The sequence below is a fragment of the Coccinella septempunctata genome, chromosome 2 (genome assembly GCF_907165205.1).
Source record: "Coccinella septempunctata chromosome 2, icCocSept1.1, whole genome shotgun sequence".
Lineage (NCBI taxonomy): Eukaryota > Metazoa > Arthropoda > Insecta > Coleoptera > Coccinellidae > Coccinella > Coccinella septempunctata.
Window position 1 is genome coordinate 40274262 of NC_058190.1, and position 16860 is coordinate 40291121.

At 36.7% G+C, this 16860-nt stretch overlaps 1 protein-coding gene across 11 annotated transcripts in view; it reads left to right on the plus strand.

The window, feature by feature from the left end:
• LOC123308718 (phosphatidylinositol 4-phosphate 5-kinase type-1 alpha) overlaps nt 1-16860 on the plus strand; it is a 60742-nt gene that overhangs the window by 3445 nt on the left and 40437 nt on the right. For all 11 annotated transcript variants that reach the window (XM_044891503.1, XM_044891498.1, XM_044891497.1 and 8 more), the window contains exon 3: nt 9558-9711. In XM_044891503.1, the coding sequence (XP_044747438.1) occupies nt 9558-9711 (154 nt within the window). The remainder of the gene's footprint in view (nt 1-9557; nt 9712-16860) is intronic.

The following is a 16860-nucleotide window of genomic DNA, read 5'->3' on the forward strand; positions in this document are numbered from 1 at the left end:
AAAGATTTTTTCATTTCGAATCATTAGGTGAACTTTCATTTTTTTAAGTGCAAACTTTTGTTGGTTTTTTTATTTTTGAATTGGAAAAAACTCTTTTTTCAGTAGATTTTACGTATGAAAGTGCCTAAGAAGGTTGGAGTTTCAGATCTGTAACTTCGAAGACAAAAAGTTATGAGAACTTTTCAGAGTCGTCAAAATCTCAATTTTTGTTTATACTCGAAATCTAATAATGATAGACCGATTCTGTTTTTAGATTTGGATTAGTCATGAAAAAGAGCTCGAGAATGTGCCATCCGTTTTCTTCTAGCTGCCATAGTTCTCGAGATCCCCTCAGTATACAACGAATTTTGCCCATTCTGTACATACGTTGATGGAAGTAGATAGTGTAAAAAAATATAAGTGAATTATGCATTCTCAATGTTGCTTGTTTTGATTTAATTCATGTTTGGCTTCTTATCAGTGGTAAAACTGACCATCAACGATAAACACAACGATAACGAGACATGAATTACGACATTGGAGACTTTGTGATTCATCGACAGCTAAAATTATTCTTCTGCAAAGTTGATTATGTTCGGAAGTAGTTCTATTCTATCATCAACACATTCGATTCATATTTGAAGAGGGAAATAAAATCATTTCTCTCAAGGGTTCAAAGGGGGTCATGGGGTCCATGTCCCTGGAACCGCCCTTGGTATCGTGTTTGGCGAACAACGATTTTTTTCCAAAAACTTTTGGCGTTTTCTTCTCTTTCCTCCCCCAGTGTTCGACTGTCCTTGTCTTGTGCATCCCATATTTACTCTATTCCCGCACGTCCAATGCGACCTTTACGATGGATAGGAGGTGAGTGTGGATCATCTGACACGGGTATAATTCTCCAGGTATTCCAATATCGGGTACAACGACACAGGGATTCGCGGATCGCTGAATTCGAAAGCGGCAACGTGTTGAATACAATCAATTTCGCCATTTCGTCAGTTCACTGCACCTTCGACCGACCACGATTGCTTCTTGTAGGCCGCTATAAATGGAAACGGGGTATTTAATTGCTTTTCCCGCCTATGTCTGTCCGAGGTAACTACATGCTAGTCATCATAATATGATAACCATGCGGATTCCACCGAGGACAAATTCCGAATTCTACATGGTCAAAATCCATCCTGATTCATGTTTGTCAGTTGTGAACCTCTGGTATTGAACACGAGGAAACAAGTTCAAACTGATACATGGATGAAGATGATTTATTCAGTGGTTTTCGATTTATTCACCACTTTTTTAAATGTTTCTTTAAGATCTGAGGTAGTGCATCCCATAAACAGTTGCTTAAATCTTCATCTGTATTTTTTTTCTGAAAAAAAGGAGAAAAACACGGAAGCTACTGAAGATAGCTCTAGCGAATGCTACATAAAATACGTAGAACTTGATTCCTACACAAGCGGAAATCATACAGGGTGAGTCTTTGACTCGTACAAATATTTCAATAGTAGATTCTGAGGTCAAAAGGAATACTTTTTTCCTTTACAATTTTTTCCGAACCAGCTCGGTTTGAAAGATACAGGCTGTTGAATTTCATAAAAAAATTATTTTTAGTTCTATCTCACAAACGGTTTTATCGAATGAAATGAATTTCGGAATATAGTTTTTCTTTTATTTGATGAATCTTTTTCGAACACTATATACCACCAACGTCTTCCAGTTCTCTCATTATGACCATAACGTACCATAAAAATACCAAAAATTAAAAGAATCTAACTCTTGAAACGAAGTTGGACGCTATCTAAGGAATATTTCAACGTTTTGTAAAATAAAAGTATTCTACATATGCTATCGTATAATGCGCTCTTCTCGAGCAATTTGATGTTCAAAAATTAAAAAGCATCTGTGAAATTTGAAAAATTGGGTATTTTTGGCTGAATACATTTCTGTTCAAAAGATCCACAGATGTGAAGTGTCATAGATTTAGCTAGTTATTCTGAAGGTAATTTTGTTTTTTCAGGGGTGGCACACCTCATTATGAAAACTTAAAATGGTTATATCTTTTTATGAGGGCCGAATCGGAAAAAATGGTATAGATGAAAGAGTTTCTTTTGATCTCAAGAATCTACTCAAATTTTCATTTTTGCCACCATTGTGTAAAAAATAATATGCTTACCTGAGTGCCAAAGCTAGAAAAAGCATGCACGTTTCACTGAGATTCTGAAATGGTTTAACTCACTGTATTTCCAGGCATTAAATACAAAATAAATTTCTATTACAATGAGTCAAAGCCTAGTTTAATGTGAAGCTTTTTTCTTAATTTTTAGCAACTTAAATGAGACATGCAAGCAGAATAAAGCAATCATTCATTAGAAGGTCTAGAGTCTAGAGCATCTAGCAGAGCTCCTGATGTCCACTTTGAACACTTTTTGTAAATTTCAATTCAATAAAACGATATTTCAAAATTGTTATTTTCAACATTTTTAAGCCCCATTGAACTAGTAAAAAAAAATTATTTTGTATTAAATGCTGGAAATATAGAGAGTTATACCATTTCGGAATTTCGATGAAACAGGTATGTTTTTTTCACATTTTGGTACTCAGGTAACTAAATTATTTTTCACACCACGTTAGGTTATCTTATGAAAAAAAATAAGGGAAACAGGAAATCTGAGTCAGATCTTTGTTTTAAAAAAATTATGGATACGCCCCAAAAATCATGAATTACATTCGATAGTGAATCTATCAAGGAATATAATCCAAAAAACACATTGAAAAAATTCCTTCATTTGGCATCTTGCCTCCATGATGAGTGGCAAAGGGAGTAATTTTCTAGAATTTTCGAAAATCTCGACAACCAAGGGTATTTTACTAAACATAAAACATAATTTTCTGAACCGCCATAACTTCCCCTACCTGCAACTACCATAGTATCCATTCATTACGCTACACCCTGTATATTTCGCAGTTTTCAGATACTCTTGATGGGATATATGAAAGGAGTTTCACGAAAAATGAAAAAAATGTGTATATCCACTGATAAATAAAGTAACAACCGTTTAACCTGCCTGAAATGGCAACAGTAAGCAAGAGTGGTTTAGAGCGACAACATAGTAGAGAAATGAACAAAGTAAAAAATATCCTACCTGTGAAGTATCCATCAGGCTCAAAAAGGTTCCTTCTGTTACATACACCTTGAAATCAATGTTTAATATAGGGTAGGTCCTGCTCTTGCTATTCGACTTTATCCATGAAAGTCTGAGAAATGTTTCGCCAAATGTCCGTCAAAGCATTGACAAGCTGTTGTGATGTGTGCGGTGGGTCAGGTGAGCGGTGTAAGGGCTATGACATCGCAGACTAAACAAGTTCAATAGTTCAATACAATTTTTTCCTGGAGAGGCAGTGGTCAATCCATTCGGTTAATGGCATTCATTTCTAAGAGGTTGATAACTCTGGGATGGTTGGCAACTTACACGTACTAAGTTGGAAGGTTTCTAAACGCGAAACTCGTGACACAATTGATCCTACACAACACCAGATGAGTGACATCTACAAGAAATTAGTTTCTTCTAATTTTTTTCAATGAAGCCATTAAGCCTGAGGACCATATTTTGTGTGTGTAAAATACGCAAACATACGGGAACATCCTATTCAGTTTTTAAGCTGTGTATATTTAAATTATCAAAAATAGACTCAACTTGTCTAAATACTGCTCTCTTCCTAGAAATCGAAATTTGGCATACTTAGTCGACTGCTTCGTATCATTAACGTATAACGAATGGACTTGGAAGAACTGCAATCAAACTACGATTAAAATCGAAATTTTGAGTCGATCTAAGATGAAAAAAATTGACAAATAATATCAATTTAAATTCCTGCGCATCCGTTTCGATAACATTCATTCAATCTCGAAAACACGAAACTCCCATCTCGGAGAACTGCTAATTTTTCTGCAAACGTTAGAATTAATGAAACGAAAAAAATTGATTTGCTCACGTAACGATTGTTATTTCGAAAAAAAAATTGCTGGGAAGGCCCGGTCACGTGCCCGAAACCGATTCACTAAAATGGAGTTGACATTCGGGTTCTGCCAGTTAGGAAATTGACTCTAACTAAACCGTTGCAATCGCGTGATCAATTGTGTTTGTCCAGTTCATCCTTCGGCAGATGCTCGAACTGATATCCTGAGATTACGTAAAATTATTGGTTTATTTCGACATCCGCTTATCCTTGCAGCAGGTAATGAGCTCTTATCTCTTACTGTGTGTTTGTATTAATTATATTCCGTCAGATCATGTCATACTAACAGATTTTTCTTCGTGATATGATTGCTATGATTTGTATACATCTGAAATGATTTGAAAAAATGAAAAAATCAATGAAATGACTACACAACACAGAGAATGCCAATATATTTTACAAATATTCACGAAAATTTCATCTTCATATTCTGGTCCTCTATAAACAAGTACATCTTATCAGTGAACCAACCTAGTGTGTAGTGTTATGATTAAAAGAGTGAGCATTCAGAAGACCTTTAACACAATGCTTTGTTAAAAGGAAGAATGGGAAGACGAATACACAAATACACTACTCAAAATTTCAAAGTTGATACCATTAAATGGTACACAGATGGGGGCTGGCGCTGGTATAGATGGGACAAACACCAAGAGTACTGCTGGAATGTTTTTCAGGCAGCAATACCTGCAAGCGAAAAATGCCTGGACATACACCTGGAACGAAACTATCAAGGATGTGACAGTGCTATCTGATAGTCAAGCTGCTATCAAAGCACTGAACTTCTGAATTATAGGAGGAATGAGGCCATTAACCTCATTGAAGCCCTTTCTTCGTTGTATTATAACTTCTATATTGCGATGCCGTACAGCTATTCTGGTATCATCTGCGTAAAATGCAAGCATGTTTTTTGGATTCTTTGGTACGTCATGGATATAAATATTGTAAAGTAAGGGCCCTAGTACTGCTCCCTGTGGTACTCCTGCTTCCAGATATCTTACGGTTGCGCATTCATCATTTACTTTCACGTAAAAGCTTCTGTTTCTCAGATAGTTGCTCAATAATTTGCATAATTTCATGGAATATCCTGCAAATCTAATTTCGAATATCAATCCCTCATGCCATACTCTGTCCAATGCTGTGACAACGTCTAGTAATAAAAGACTTGTTGTTTGCTTATTTTGAACTATCCTGTTTACAAAGCAGTGTTCCTCCCAACGCTTCTTTACGGAAGCGAAAACTGGACGCCCTACAGGCGACATATAAAACAGCTTGAACAAACAAAACTGGACGCCCTACAGGCGACATATAAAACAGCTTGAACAAACGCAATAACGTCATCTAAGACAAATAATGCACGCAGATGGTTCCACAAAGTTTCAAATGCAGAAGTCTTGCAGCGCGCGAGTTGTATAACAATTGAGACTCAAGTAACGAAGGCCACATTCTGAGGATGCAAGACACACAAGACTCTGTATGGCGAATTCATAGAGGGAGCTCGGAAATCAGGAGGCCAGTGTAAGCGGTTTAAAGATATGCTGCATCAATCCCTAAAATCAGTTAATGTCAATCATAACTGGGAACAACCAGCGTTAGACAGATTGCAGTGGAGGTTCTTGGTCCACAGCTATAATGGAGACTCGAGAAGAATATATCGGCGGCCAGATCTGGTTGGTGACTATCCATGCCCGGAGTGTGGAAGGATCTGTAGGTCACGGTTGGGTCTCTTCAGTCACAGGAGGGCACACAGTCGCAAGTAGCCATAAGAAATTATAAGTTTGATCGCACCGACATGACAGTTCTGTTTTTGAGTCTTTGTGAATTTATTCTCGGTAACGAGATACAGCAATGAACGAAAGAATTCTGTACTGTTATCCTCAATTGTTGTTCTGCCGAGTGTTCTTTCCGGAACACAAATTGCTCTGTAGGTAAGAGATTTAGGTATTCAGTTTCTTCTGTAAGCCTCTTGGCTATAACTCTTTCAATTACTTCACCAAAGGCCGATAGTAGGTTCTGTTTACTACTTACTAGATTCTTGTATCAATACAAATGGAAGGATTCTGTTTAGGGATATACAGAAGGGGGCGCCACTTATCACCAGTAGGCGGAGGTGCTACCTAGTCCGCACCTGTCCCTTGTAGATCCCTGTCGAACGGTTATCAGCTCTAAGATGGAGTGAGGCGACATATGACCTGAGGAAAAACACAACTAAAAACCATGAGGCATTCGCATGAGGGTAGATGCTCAAGTTGGATTCCGAACGAAATACATTCGAGATATATGGGGAGTGTTACTGTCGCTCCACCAATACGTGTTCATTCCAGCCATGCCAGTTCGCGATAATCTCATATAAAGCGATCCTGGCTGTAGGATGCAGAAAATGAATTCCGCACCCTAAAACGGTCTGAGCGACCGATTAAATTCTGATGGAGCAATTCTCGCTCGTACAATATCGTCTCGTTCTATTCAAGTGCACAATTGCGTTACTTCGTTCCTCTCACTTTGGGCGTACGTAATTGAATGTGCCATTGAGAAGACACGAGGCGTGTTGTGTTGTTTGCAATCGGCGAAGAATGATATTATGCAGATTCTGTGTACCGTCCCATTATTCTTAGTTCCCAGAATTGCATGCCGATCTTGCATTCGCGTCTGATGTCATCGGTGCATAACTTGCTGGATGTAGGAACATGGCCAGGATATGTAGTAACTCGTCATTTAATCTAGGATTGATTTCAAGAGATCTGGAAGCTTGTGGGAAGTTCTGGATTGTTGGAAACTAGAGATTATGGTGCTTCGTTGTGTCGTTTTTGTAAAACGTTCCATGCAGGTTGAATCTTACAGCGGGGAGTTCTACAGTGAGGTGTAGCTGTTCAAAGATTCCTTGGAAACAGCCAGCGAATATCTGATTGCTCTGAATACCTTATGTGCAAGTTTCTAGCAATTTTTGAGAGGATGTACGTCAGTCGTCCGTGAAAGCCGATAGATTTGTAATTATAAAACTGTGTAAACAGTCTATAAATCATCTCGATAGCGTTTTTAGAGAGAAGATTGTATGCATGTTGCGTCCTGGTGACGTGTACCCGCATCCTGGCTAAAATTACTGTCAGGTGATCAAGTAATTATATGATTCGTCCGCATGCTTCGTATATGAATAAAATCTTGAAAGTTTGTCGGGTATCGTCGATAAGGAATTTTCCACGACTCGAGATTTCCTGCTGTTTTAAAAATAATTCTCTTTCTTACAATATACCACAAGAGCATCTCGTATTGTTCTTACTCGTTTGATAGCACAACAGAGCCATCTGTGATCGTCGAAATTATGATCTATTTGATAATAGTAAAGGTTCTCCAAAAATTAACTCAAGGTTGAGTCTGTCGCCATTTGTAATCACTGATCCACCTTTGTACAAGAAAAGAGTATCTTGTCATTTTTTCTAAATTTAGCCAGTAAGTGTCGTGAGGACCATATTGTGTGCTCGAAATGTTTTAATAATACATGATATACCTGATACTTTTTATTGCATTAGTTTATCTCAACTAGTATCTAGTTTTAAGTACATAAGTACCTAATGGAATCCGAATCTTTGAATTGCTGCTTATTGCAACTCTTTTAGACTTCAGGAACAATAAACCTTCGCACAAAATTTTCAGCGCTTCCTGAATTGTTGACGCAGCTCCTCGCGATGCTTTGTTTCGGTCATATTCTGAATATGCTGCAATTCTCACAAATAATGATAATGAATAATCCACGAACCAAATACTTTCCCATTATTTCACGTCACTGACCTTTTCCAGAGAGAAGAGTGATGATAATGAGTTATGCGGGAACGTTGACATTTCTCACGAGATATGGTGGATCTTCAATTGTCAAGAACGTGCAAGCTTCGTAGATGGATCACTCGTAATGTTAAAATGTTCGAAATTCTGGGGAGGTCAATTTATGTGCATGAGCTTGATGAAACACGTGAACTTTAAGATGAAAGTGAACGTATAGGACGGTTTTGCTATAGCTAAGATGATCTGATACGTTATTATGTTGTAAAATATAGGTTGTGCCATATACAGGGTGACAGTTTGAAAACTTGCCAGTCACGACAAGAATAATTTCAGAGAAAATGCCGGAACAGGTGAATTTCTATTCGTTGGGGGACATATTATGAGCAGAATTGTAAGCCGAAATCTCATCAACCCTAGGTGTAGGAGCTATCATCCCTAAATTCTCAATAGGGAATAAAGGGTGTGCTATACCTCAAATGAAAGATCATTTGACCCTCTACATGAATACTATGGTTTGCAAATTTTTATCGAGTTCTTGAAGTTACAGGGGCTGACAATTTGAAAACTTGCCAAGCCAATTATGTCTTGACAAGGATGTTTTCAGAGAAAATGCCAGAACAGGTCAATTTTTATTCGGAGCGGGACACGTTTCTAGCAGAAGGTTAAGACGAAATCTCCTCAATCTAAGGTGTAGAGGTTTTCACCCCTAAATTCTTAATAGGGAATAGGGGGTGAGCTATACCTCCATTGGAAGACAATAGTATTATGTAGAGGGACATATTGTCTTCCAATTGAGATTTAGCTCACCCTTTATCACTTATGATGGATTTAGGGGTAAAAGCCCCTACACCTAGATTTGAGGAGACTTGAGCTTACAATTTTGCTGAAAATATGCCCCCCTCTCTTTAAAAATTCACCTGGAAAACATCCTTGTCGAGACATAATTGGCCTGGCAAGTTTTCAAATTGTCACCTCCTATAACTACTTCAAGGAATCAATAAAAATTTGCAAACCATAGTATTCATGTAGAGGGTCAGGTGATCATCAATTGTGGTATGCCTCACCCCCTATTAACTATTGAGAATTTAGGGGTGATAGCCCCCGCACCTAGGGTTGAGTAGTTTTAGGCTTACAATTCTGCTCAAAATATGTCCCCCTCCTAATAAAAATTGACCTGTTCCAGCATTTTCTCTGAAAACCTCCTTGGCGAGACATAATTGGCCTGACAAGTTTTCAAATTGTCACCTCCTGTAACTACTTCAAGGAATCAATAAAAATTTGCAAACCATAGTATTCATGTAGAGGGACAAGTAAATAATCTATCAATTGAGGTAAATCTCACCCCCTATTCTCTATTGAGGGTTGAGGAGATTTCGGCTTACAATTCTGCTCAAAATCTGTCCCCCTCCGAATAAAAATTGACCTGTTCTGGCAGTTTCTCTGAAAACATCCTTGTCGCGACATAATTGGCCTGACAACTGTATATCAACTTATCTAGATAGCTTTTTAATGGAACCTAGTCTATTTCCTCTGTTAAGATGAAAACAGCATATAAACCATACAGAAATTTTTGGGATATCTGAAACAATGATTTTTCGGAAACTACTTGTAGCAAGAGAATGTATGATCTGTTTACTGATATCTTATTATATTATTAAAAAGAAGAGTTCGAGACTCCTTGAACACTTTTCTCTGACTCCTATAGTTCTCGAGATACTTCCGAGGAATTTGTCGTGAATCAGTTCAATTCAATATTCCGATTTTGACATGTGGTATTTTTTTTACAGGCGGGCCAGAGAGTACTTGCAAATGTGGCGAAGTCGAAGGCCGAGAGGGAGAAGGAAAGGGAGAGAAAAATTGGACACAGGCGGGTAGGGGTGGGTGGAGAGATCACCTACAAGAAGATCCAAACTAGTCAGATTATGGGATCTATTCAGTTAGGTAAGTCCAGGTTTCCAAACAACTCTAGGAGGTTAAGATTCTCATCACGCCAATGGCAGAGATTACAGCTTCATTGAAAATGTAAATTCCCGATGAAATGGGGAACTTATCGTCGCATGGTTAATTCCGTTAATGGAGGTGTATTATTTAAGCTAGAAATTTGTGTGAAGAAAGAGGACTAAGGTCGGGAAAAAGGTATTGGTGATAATATTTCGTTCAGGCAAGGTCATACGGCTGTAATACCTGTGTGAAATTCTCGTGTGAAGGCGATAATGTAGACACGTATGACTCAATATACTAATAAAGAATCGTAAGAATTATTGTTTCATGGTTAAGATAACGTTGAGTCAACATATTTCACATCACATGCTAACATTATAAGATTCCACCTTGTCTTCCGCTCGTTTTCTCTGGTTCCCAACTCAAGTCAATCATTTAGGGTGTTTTTAAATGTGAATCTTTTATGAACAGAAGAATCTGTATGGAAGCTTACAAAATCATCGATAAAATAGGTCCTAACAGGACCCTGGATCTTAAAATGCCATCTGCGTGAACTGGAAGTAAAAACTTTAGCTTGTGATGACTGAATCAACCACATGGTTTCGTTTGAAATTGACCTCTTCGGTTTTTGACTGATAATAAGATTTTATTGCAACGAATTTTTTCCATCATCTGGTAACTTGAGCGATATTTTTAAGAAATACTTTTCCTGCCAGAAAAGAACTCAAGAAATCAATGATAAAAATTCAAAATAAGTTCAAAACTCTTCAATAAGAATGGTGTGAATATCTCTAAACTATTCACAAAAGTTCGAACGTTTTACCACTAGTTTGATGTCCACACAGTCTCAACCGCCTTGAAATAGGGGTAAAAATAGCAATATAGCACTTTCATTTCGAGGAATTTCTCTGGCACTTTAAATTTCGTGTCTCAATTCTTCTACACTGTTTTCTTCCTTCTGATACATACCATTATATTATTCGAATAGTCTCGAACATACGAGGATGTATTGATATCTAGTTAGCCTGGACCAGTTCCATGCATAAAAACATATTGCGTTACCATAGCAACGAACAATAACTCATTAGAAGTGTCAGTGTGAAGTTTGAGAGAACTAAACCAGAGATAAATTGAAAGAAAGAAGATGTCCACCGAAATTGTGAAAATCGAAAAATTTGAGTATCGAACCATCATCAAGTACCTGTAGTTAAAAGGGTTAAGGGGTAAGCAGATTTACGAAGATATGCTTAATACCCTTGGTGATCAATGTAATTCGTATGCTGCCGTGAAAAATTGTACTGCAAGCTTCAAAAGAGGTAAATTTTCCATTGAAGATGATGACCGATCGGGAAGGCCAGTTTCTGTGTCACTCCCCGAAAATATCAGATGCAGTTCATGACATGATTTCATCAGACCGTCGAATTGGGCTAAAACGCATATCTGAAGCACTAAATATTTCTTAAGAACGCGTTCATCATATAGTTCACATCAATTTGGACATGAGAAAAATTGCTGCAAAATGGATCCCCAAATGTTTGAATGTTGACCAAAAGCCTGCAAGGGTAGTAGCATCGAGTTCGATCTGTGCTCTATTTGAAAACGATGTAGACTTCTTAAACCGAATTGTTACTATGGATGAGACTTGGGTACATTTCTACCATCCAGAAACAAAGCAACAATCGATGGAATGGCGAAACTCTGGTTCTCCAAGACCTAAGAAGCTTCGTGTCCAAAAATCTGCTGGAAAAGTTCTTGCTTCAATTTTTTGGGATTGCCATGGAGTAATCATGATTGATTTTTTAGATAAGGGTAGAACAATAACCGAATATTACTATTCGACATCACTGACCACTCTACGGGAAAAAATTAAAGAGAAAAGACGCGGAAAGCTATCCAAAGGTGTTTTGTTTTTGCAGTACAACACCCCTGCACACAAATCTCATGTTGCCATGCAAAAAATTCGTGATTTAGGGTTTGAATTACTAGAACACCCCCCTTATTAACCAGATTTGGCTCCATCCGACTATCATCTCTTTCCTCAACTGAAAAAAAGTTTAAAAGGTCGTAAATTTCCTTCCAACGAGGAGGTAATAAAAGCTGTGGAGGTCTGGTTTGCAGAGCAAGAAGAAACATTTTTTTTTGAAGGTCTAGAGACGTTGCAAGTTCGCTGTAATAAATGTATCTAATTAAGAGGAGAATATGTTGAGTAATAAAATATTTTGACATTGAAATTTTGTTTGGTTCTATAGAAGGCTAAGAACTTTTCAATATATCCTCGTACTGATGAATTAAGTTAGGTGCATACACATAAGGCTAACCTGCCTGAAGTGGCAACAGTAAGCAAGACTGCTTTAGAGCGACAACAGGAATGTGTGTGTGTTACACGAAAACATACGCCTCTCCACATGGTATGTACAGCACACTTGGGAATTTGATTCAAGTGCAATAAAAAGTAATAATAATAAGGTTTCTCCCGAATAACCATTTAAATGTTTAGTTTGTTACCCTCTGGCACAACTGTTGCCAATGTTCTCAAACACGAATCGTGATGAAATTCCAGTTTCACCTTCCGGAGGGACTTCCCGACAAGATAATGCTGACCGTCCTTTCGATGAATATTTTAACGGTGACATTGTGAGTCATGTAAATTTCGCGAAATCGCTATTATCTACAACCTAGTTCCAGGAGAATATCGAGACAGATTTAAATGAACGATTCAAGTTGCGATGTCAGTAGGTGAAGGTAGGTAGGACGATATTGGAGAGATTCACGCTACGTTCTAGAATTTCCGATTCGACAAATTGGATTTGGATAATTTAGGTTTCGAGAGCGGTAAATAATTGGTTGGTCAGTGTCTGTTTATTTGATGATGACTACTATGGATATTTCTGAATATTATTGGAGCCCTTCAATCGAGTGTCGTTTTGCATCGAGGCGGGTGGTGTGTTGCTCTGATGAGGTCAAGTAAGGCCGAAACTATGGACAGCTACTACCCTTCTTCGATGGAATCGTCTCTCCTTTGGTACCACGAATGATGATGTGTTGGATAGTTGTTTGATTCGGATCGTAACGTTTGTTGATATTTATATCAATGAGTGTTATGCTGATTCTCAATTAATTCAACTTTCTGAATGAATCTGATTAAGGGGTCATTTCAGTTTCTGTAATGGATTCCGTAAGGAATTCCAGATCGAGAGGAATCAATGTAACAACTTTGTAACTTAAAAAACTAATGTCTCTGAAGTTATCTCGAAAAAAGGTGTTTTTCCTTATGGAAAATATCTTTCGGTTAAATTTCCCGAAGTTTCGGCATGGTGTAGATTTGGTTTTCTTGGCAAAAGTGTTCATGAGCACGTAAAATATTACGTAATTCATTGAATTGACAGGACGTCTTGGTGGTACAGGGTCATGATGATCCATTTTCTTTTTTGGTTTTGGGCTCTATAACAGGGTGAACGTAGAAGAGTCCAATACATAACTAATTTCTAGTCAAATTTCACAGACTTATAGCGGGTTTCATAAAACTTTGATTGTCCGATCAACGGTTTGACAGTTCTAAAACGAAATCACTGAAACCTTTTCATTTCTGAATACAGGGTGTATTTAAAGGTGAGACTTTGTTTTTAACAGAAGGTAGATCTGGTCAAAATGAAGCGTTTGACCAAAAATCACATATACAAAACTTTCAAAATGACAAAGTTGAATGAAAAATTGAAAATGATTACTGAAATAAATCCTAATACGTTGTAATGAACAAGGAAACTTACATTGCCGAATTTTTCCCATTATTTTTTAGTAACTTGCACGATTTTATGAAATGGCTCATTTCGATGCCAATTGACAGAAGTGACTTAGGACACAAGTGTGAAAAAAAAACAATATTATAATACTTCAAAATCCCACCAATAAAATTTGTCTAAATTATTCACAAATTTTTTTACAATGGGCATCACAATTTTCTTGTTCGGACATTCCAACAATCGTCGGAAAAATGGGATGAAATGGGGAAACATCATAGCACTTTTTCAACATAACTAACATGAGCACTTTCAAGAAACTGCCTCGATTTTCTACATTTTTTTTCACCCTTAATTGCACGATACCACAATTATTATTCTCTCAAGTGACCTAATGCCTTTAATCTGATGAACTTGGTATTGAAGCATTCATTGTCCAGCCATATGTTTATGTTTTGTTTCGTTTTTCCGAAGCCGGAGTCACCTTCCACACTCCCGTACTTGAAATTCAATGAAATTTTGTCGAATTTCTAGGGGTTGTATCTCAGCCATCTTGGATATTTTATATAGACAATTTTTGGTGAAACGACTTATTTTGATGAGTTCTACCTTCTGTCAAAAAAAAGCCTTACCTTTGAAAATACCCTGTATATTGCAGAATTAGCAATTGAGAATAATTGAATGGACGTATAAACATAATTAGATACGAGAATGATATTCTGAATGATCATGACTGAATTATCAATTGAAAACAAATTGACGTGTATTCGTCAATCAAGCGTTGGTTCCCCGATCAAGCTTCATGAAACCCGGGGTTAATCTATAACCTGTGTGTTTAAGGTTGAAATTCTAGTTTGCTCGTTGTTCCCGTGTATAGGATTTTTTTAAGTGCAGATATCTCATTAACCAGCCCGTTTTATCTAGTTCTGAATATAACTCACTTTTGGTCGGAAATGCGATGAACCCCTTTTACCCCTGTACCCTTCATTTTGTAACGTTTCCCCTTGTATATTTCAATTTATAACAATTATGTATTACAGATTTTCAACTGCCACTTCAATTTTTAAATAGGAAATTTATTGATAACCCCTGTATATTTTGAAATAATCGATCTTAATGGTAATTGGTAATTTTACCTCACCCTGTATATTCGTGTACGAAAATCTCTCTGAAATTTTCGATCTTTACTGCTCTGAATCGATATAAAAAAAATCCCCAATGAGGCGTGAAAATCTGTCTACATTTTATCGAGTTTATCCCACTTGTTTATTTCCGCCGGTTTCTCACTTATTTTCAAGGGCCCACTTTGTAAATGAAGCCGCCTAAAACAGGACGGAAATCTCAATCAATCCAGAACTTCCTTCAACTCGAGTTCAGAACACTTCTTTCTCACAACGGAAGGATATTCGTTTACGACGAGAATGGTTAAATTATGGTCCGAACTTCGAAGTTCGATTTTCGTGGAAACTTTGTTTACTCGGTGTCGTTTCTTCGGGGGGAAACCGGCTTTCCTTCCGACCGAGGGACTTTATAATAATTAGGGCACCTTGTTTTAGGTTTATGTTTACGATATTAACCAAATATATCTACAGTGTGTCACATGGAAAAAAAGGTCTTCTCTGTCCCGATTGTTTGGAAGAATATTGCCTAGATGAAAAGATATAGTCATTTTAAGTTTTCATAATGAGCTACGCCACCTCCGGTAGAACAAAATTTCTTTCAGTATAATAAGCTAAATATACACATCTGTGGATCTCGAGAACAGAGTTGCTATAAAAATATATAGCCATTTTAAGTTTTCATAATGAGCTCTGCCGTCCCTGGAAAAACAAAATTACCTTCAGAATACCTAGCTCAATCTGTGACACTACACATCTGTAGTTCTTTCAAACAGAGTTGTATTCAGCCAAAGTAACCAATTTTTCAAATTTCACAGATAATTTTTAATTTTTGAACATCAAATTACTTGAAAACGGCGCATTATACTAGAAAATATGAAGAATACTTTTATTTTACAAAACGTCCAATTATTTATTAGATAGCGTCCAACCTAGTTTCAAGAGTTGTTTTTTTTTAATTTTTGGTATTTTTATGGTACGTAATGGTCATAATAAGAAAACTGGAAGGCGTGGGTGATATCTTGTGTTCGTTAAATGTCAATAAAATAAATATTTTTTTATATTCCGACAATCATTTCATTCGATAAAACCGTTTGTGAGATAGAACTAAAAATAATATTTTTTCATGATTTTTCAACTGCCTGTATCTTTTAAACCGAGCTGGTGAAGAAAAGAGTGTTTCTTTGACCTCAAGAACCAACTATTAAAATATTTGTACTAGTCAAAGACTTACCTTGTATAGTGACTAGGAAAATCCTAGTATCTAATTCGAATGTTATCTTATATGTTCTCGAGGTCGCTGAATACGAATCCTTATTATTTTTCCCCAAGAAATGGGGCGTCCATATCTATAATAAAATGCAGCTTTTTGGCAATTTCTTCTTGAAACTTAATCCTCCGATGTACTTGAAAATGAAACAGTATGAATACAGATGTGAAATTCCAGAAACGTTTATTGATTACGTGGCGAATTTTTCAAGTGTCATTGCTCGATTTCTTAATGAGCCATTACACATTTCTGCTAAAGTTGAGTGACAAAATTTCGTTGTTAATTATAAATAATAATTGCGAATTGAAACATGTAAGCAAGTTTTTTGTTAAGTTTCTATATTTCTGAAGGAAAACATGTTATTGAACTTTGAACAAGCATTCTATTTTTTTATTGATGATGGAAATTTGAAACATCAGAGAAAACTCGCTTTTGTATGTTATATCTTGTGTGCTACAAAATCCACAAATCTTTTTAGTTATTGAACTTTTTACCATTTTTGTATTGGTAATTTTCATTCAATTTCATTCTTTAACCAATTTCCGTTCGTTGTGACTTTTGTCCATTTTATTCCATTGTATCATTCCGTTGTGTAATTTTACTTGTTAGGTTGCATTGGTTTGATTTGTTGATTGTTTTTATACTTTGTATTTTTGTCTATGAGCTTTCTTACTTTTTTCTTCATATTTCAGCTTCACTTGCGTGATTGTCTACCTCGTTGTCTACTGAAGATGAGCAGTATTCAGCTCGAAACATGTTGAGTAATTGAAATCACCTGAATATTTTATCTGGAATAGGGGTTTTTCTTTCACCTATTATGGATCGCTCAGTTATTAGGTTTAGTTCAAATTCAAATGACAAATCTGGTCCTTTTCTACGAATTTGAGATCTTAATGCCGTATAATTTCAGATAATACAAGGTGGTCCAGATCGTAACCAAGAAATTTTAACCACGTATTCTACATCAAAAATAAGCCCTAGTTTGTCATATAAACATATGTCGAGAAATGTTTCCTCTCCGAGT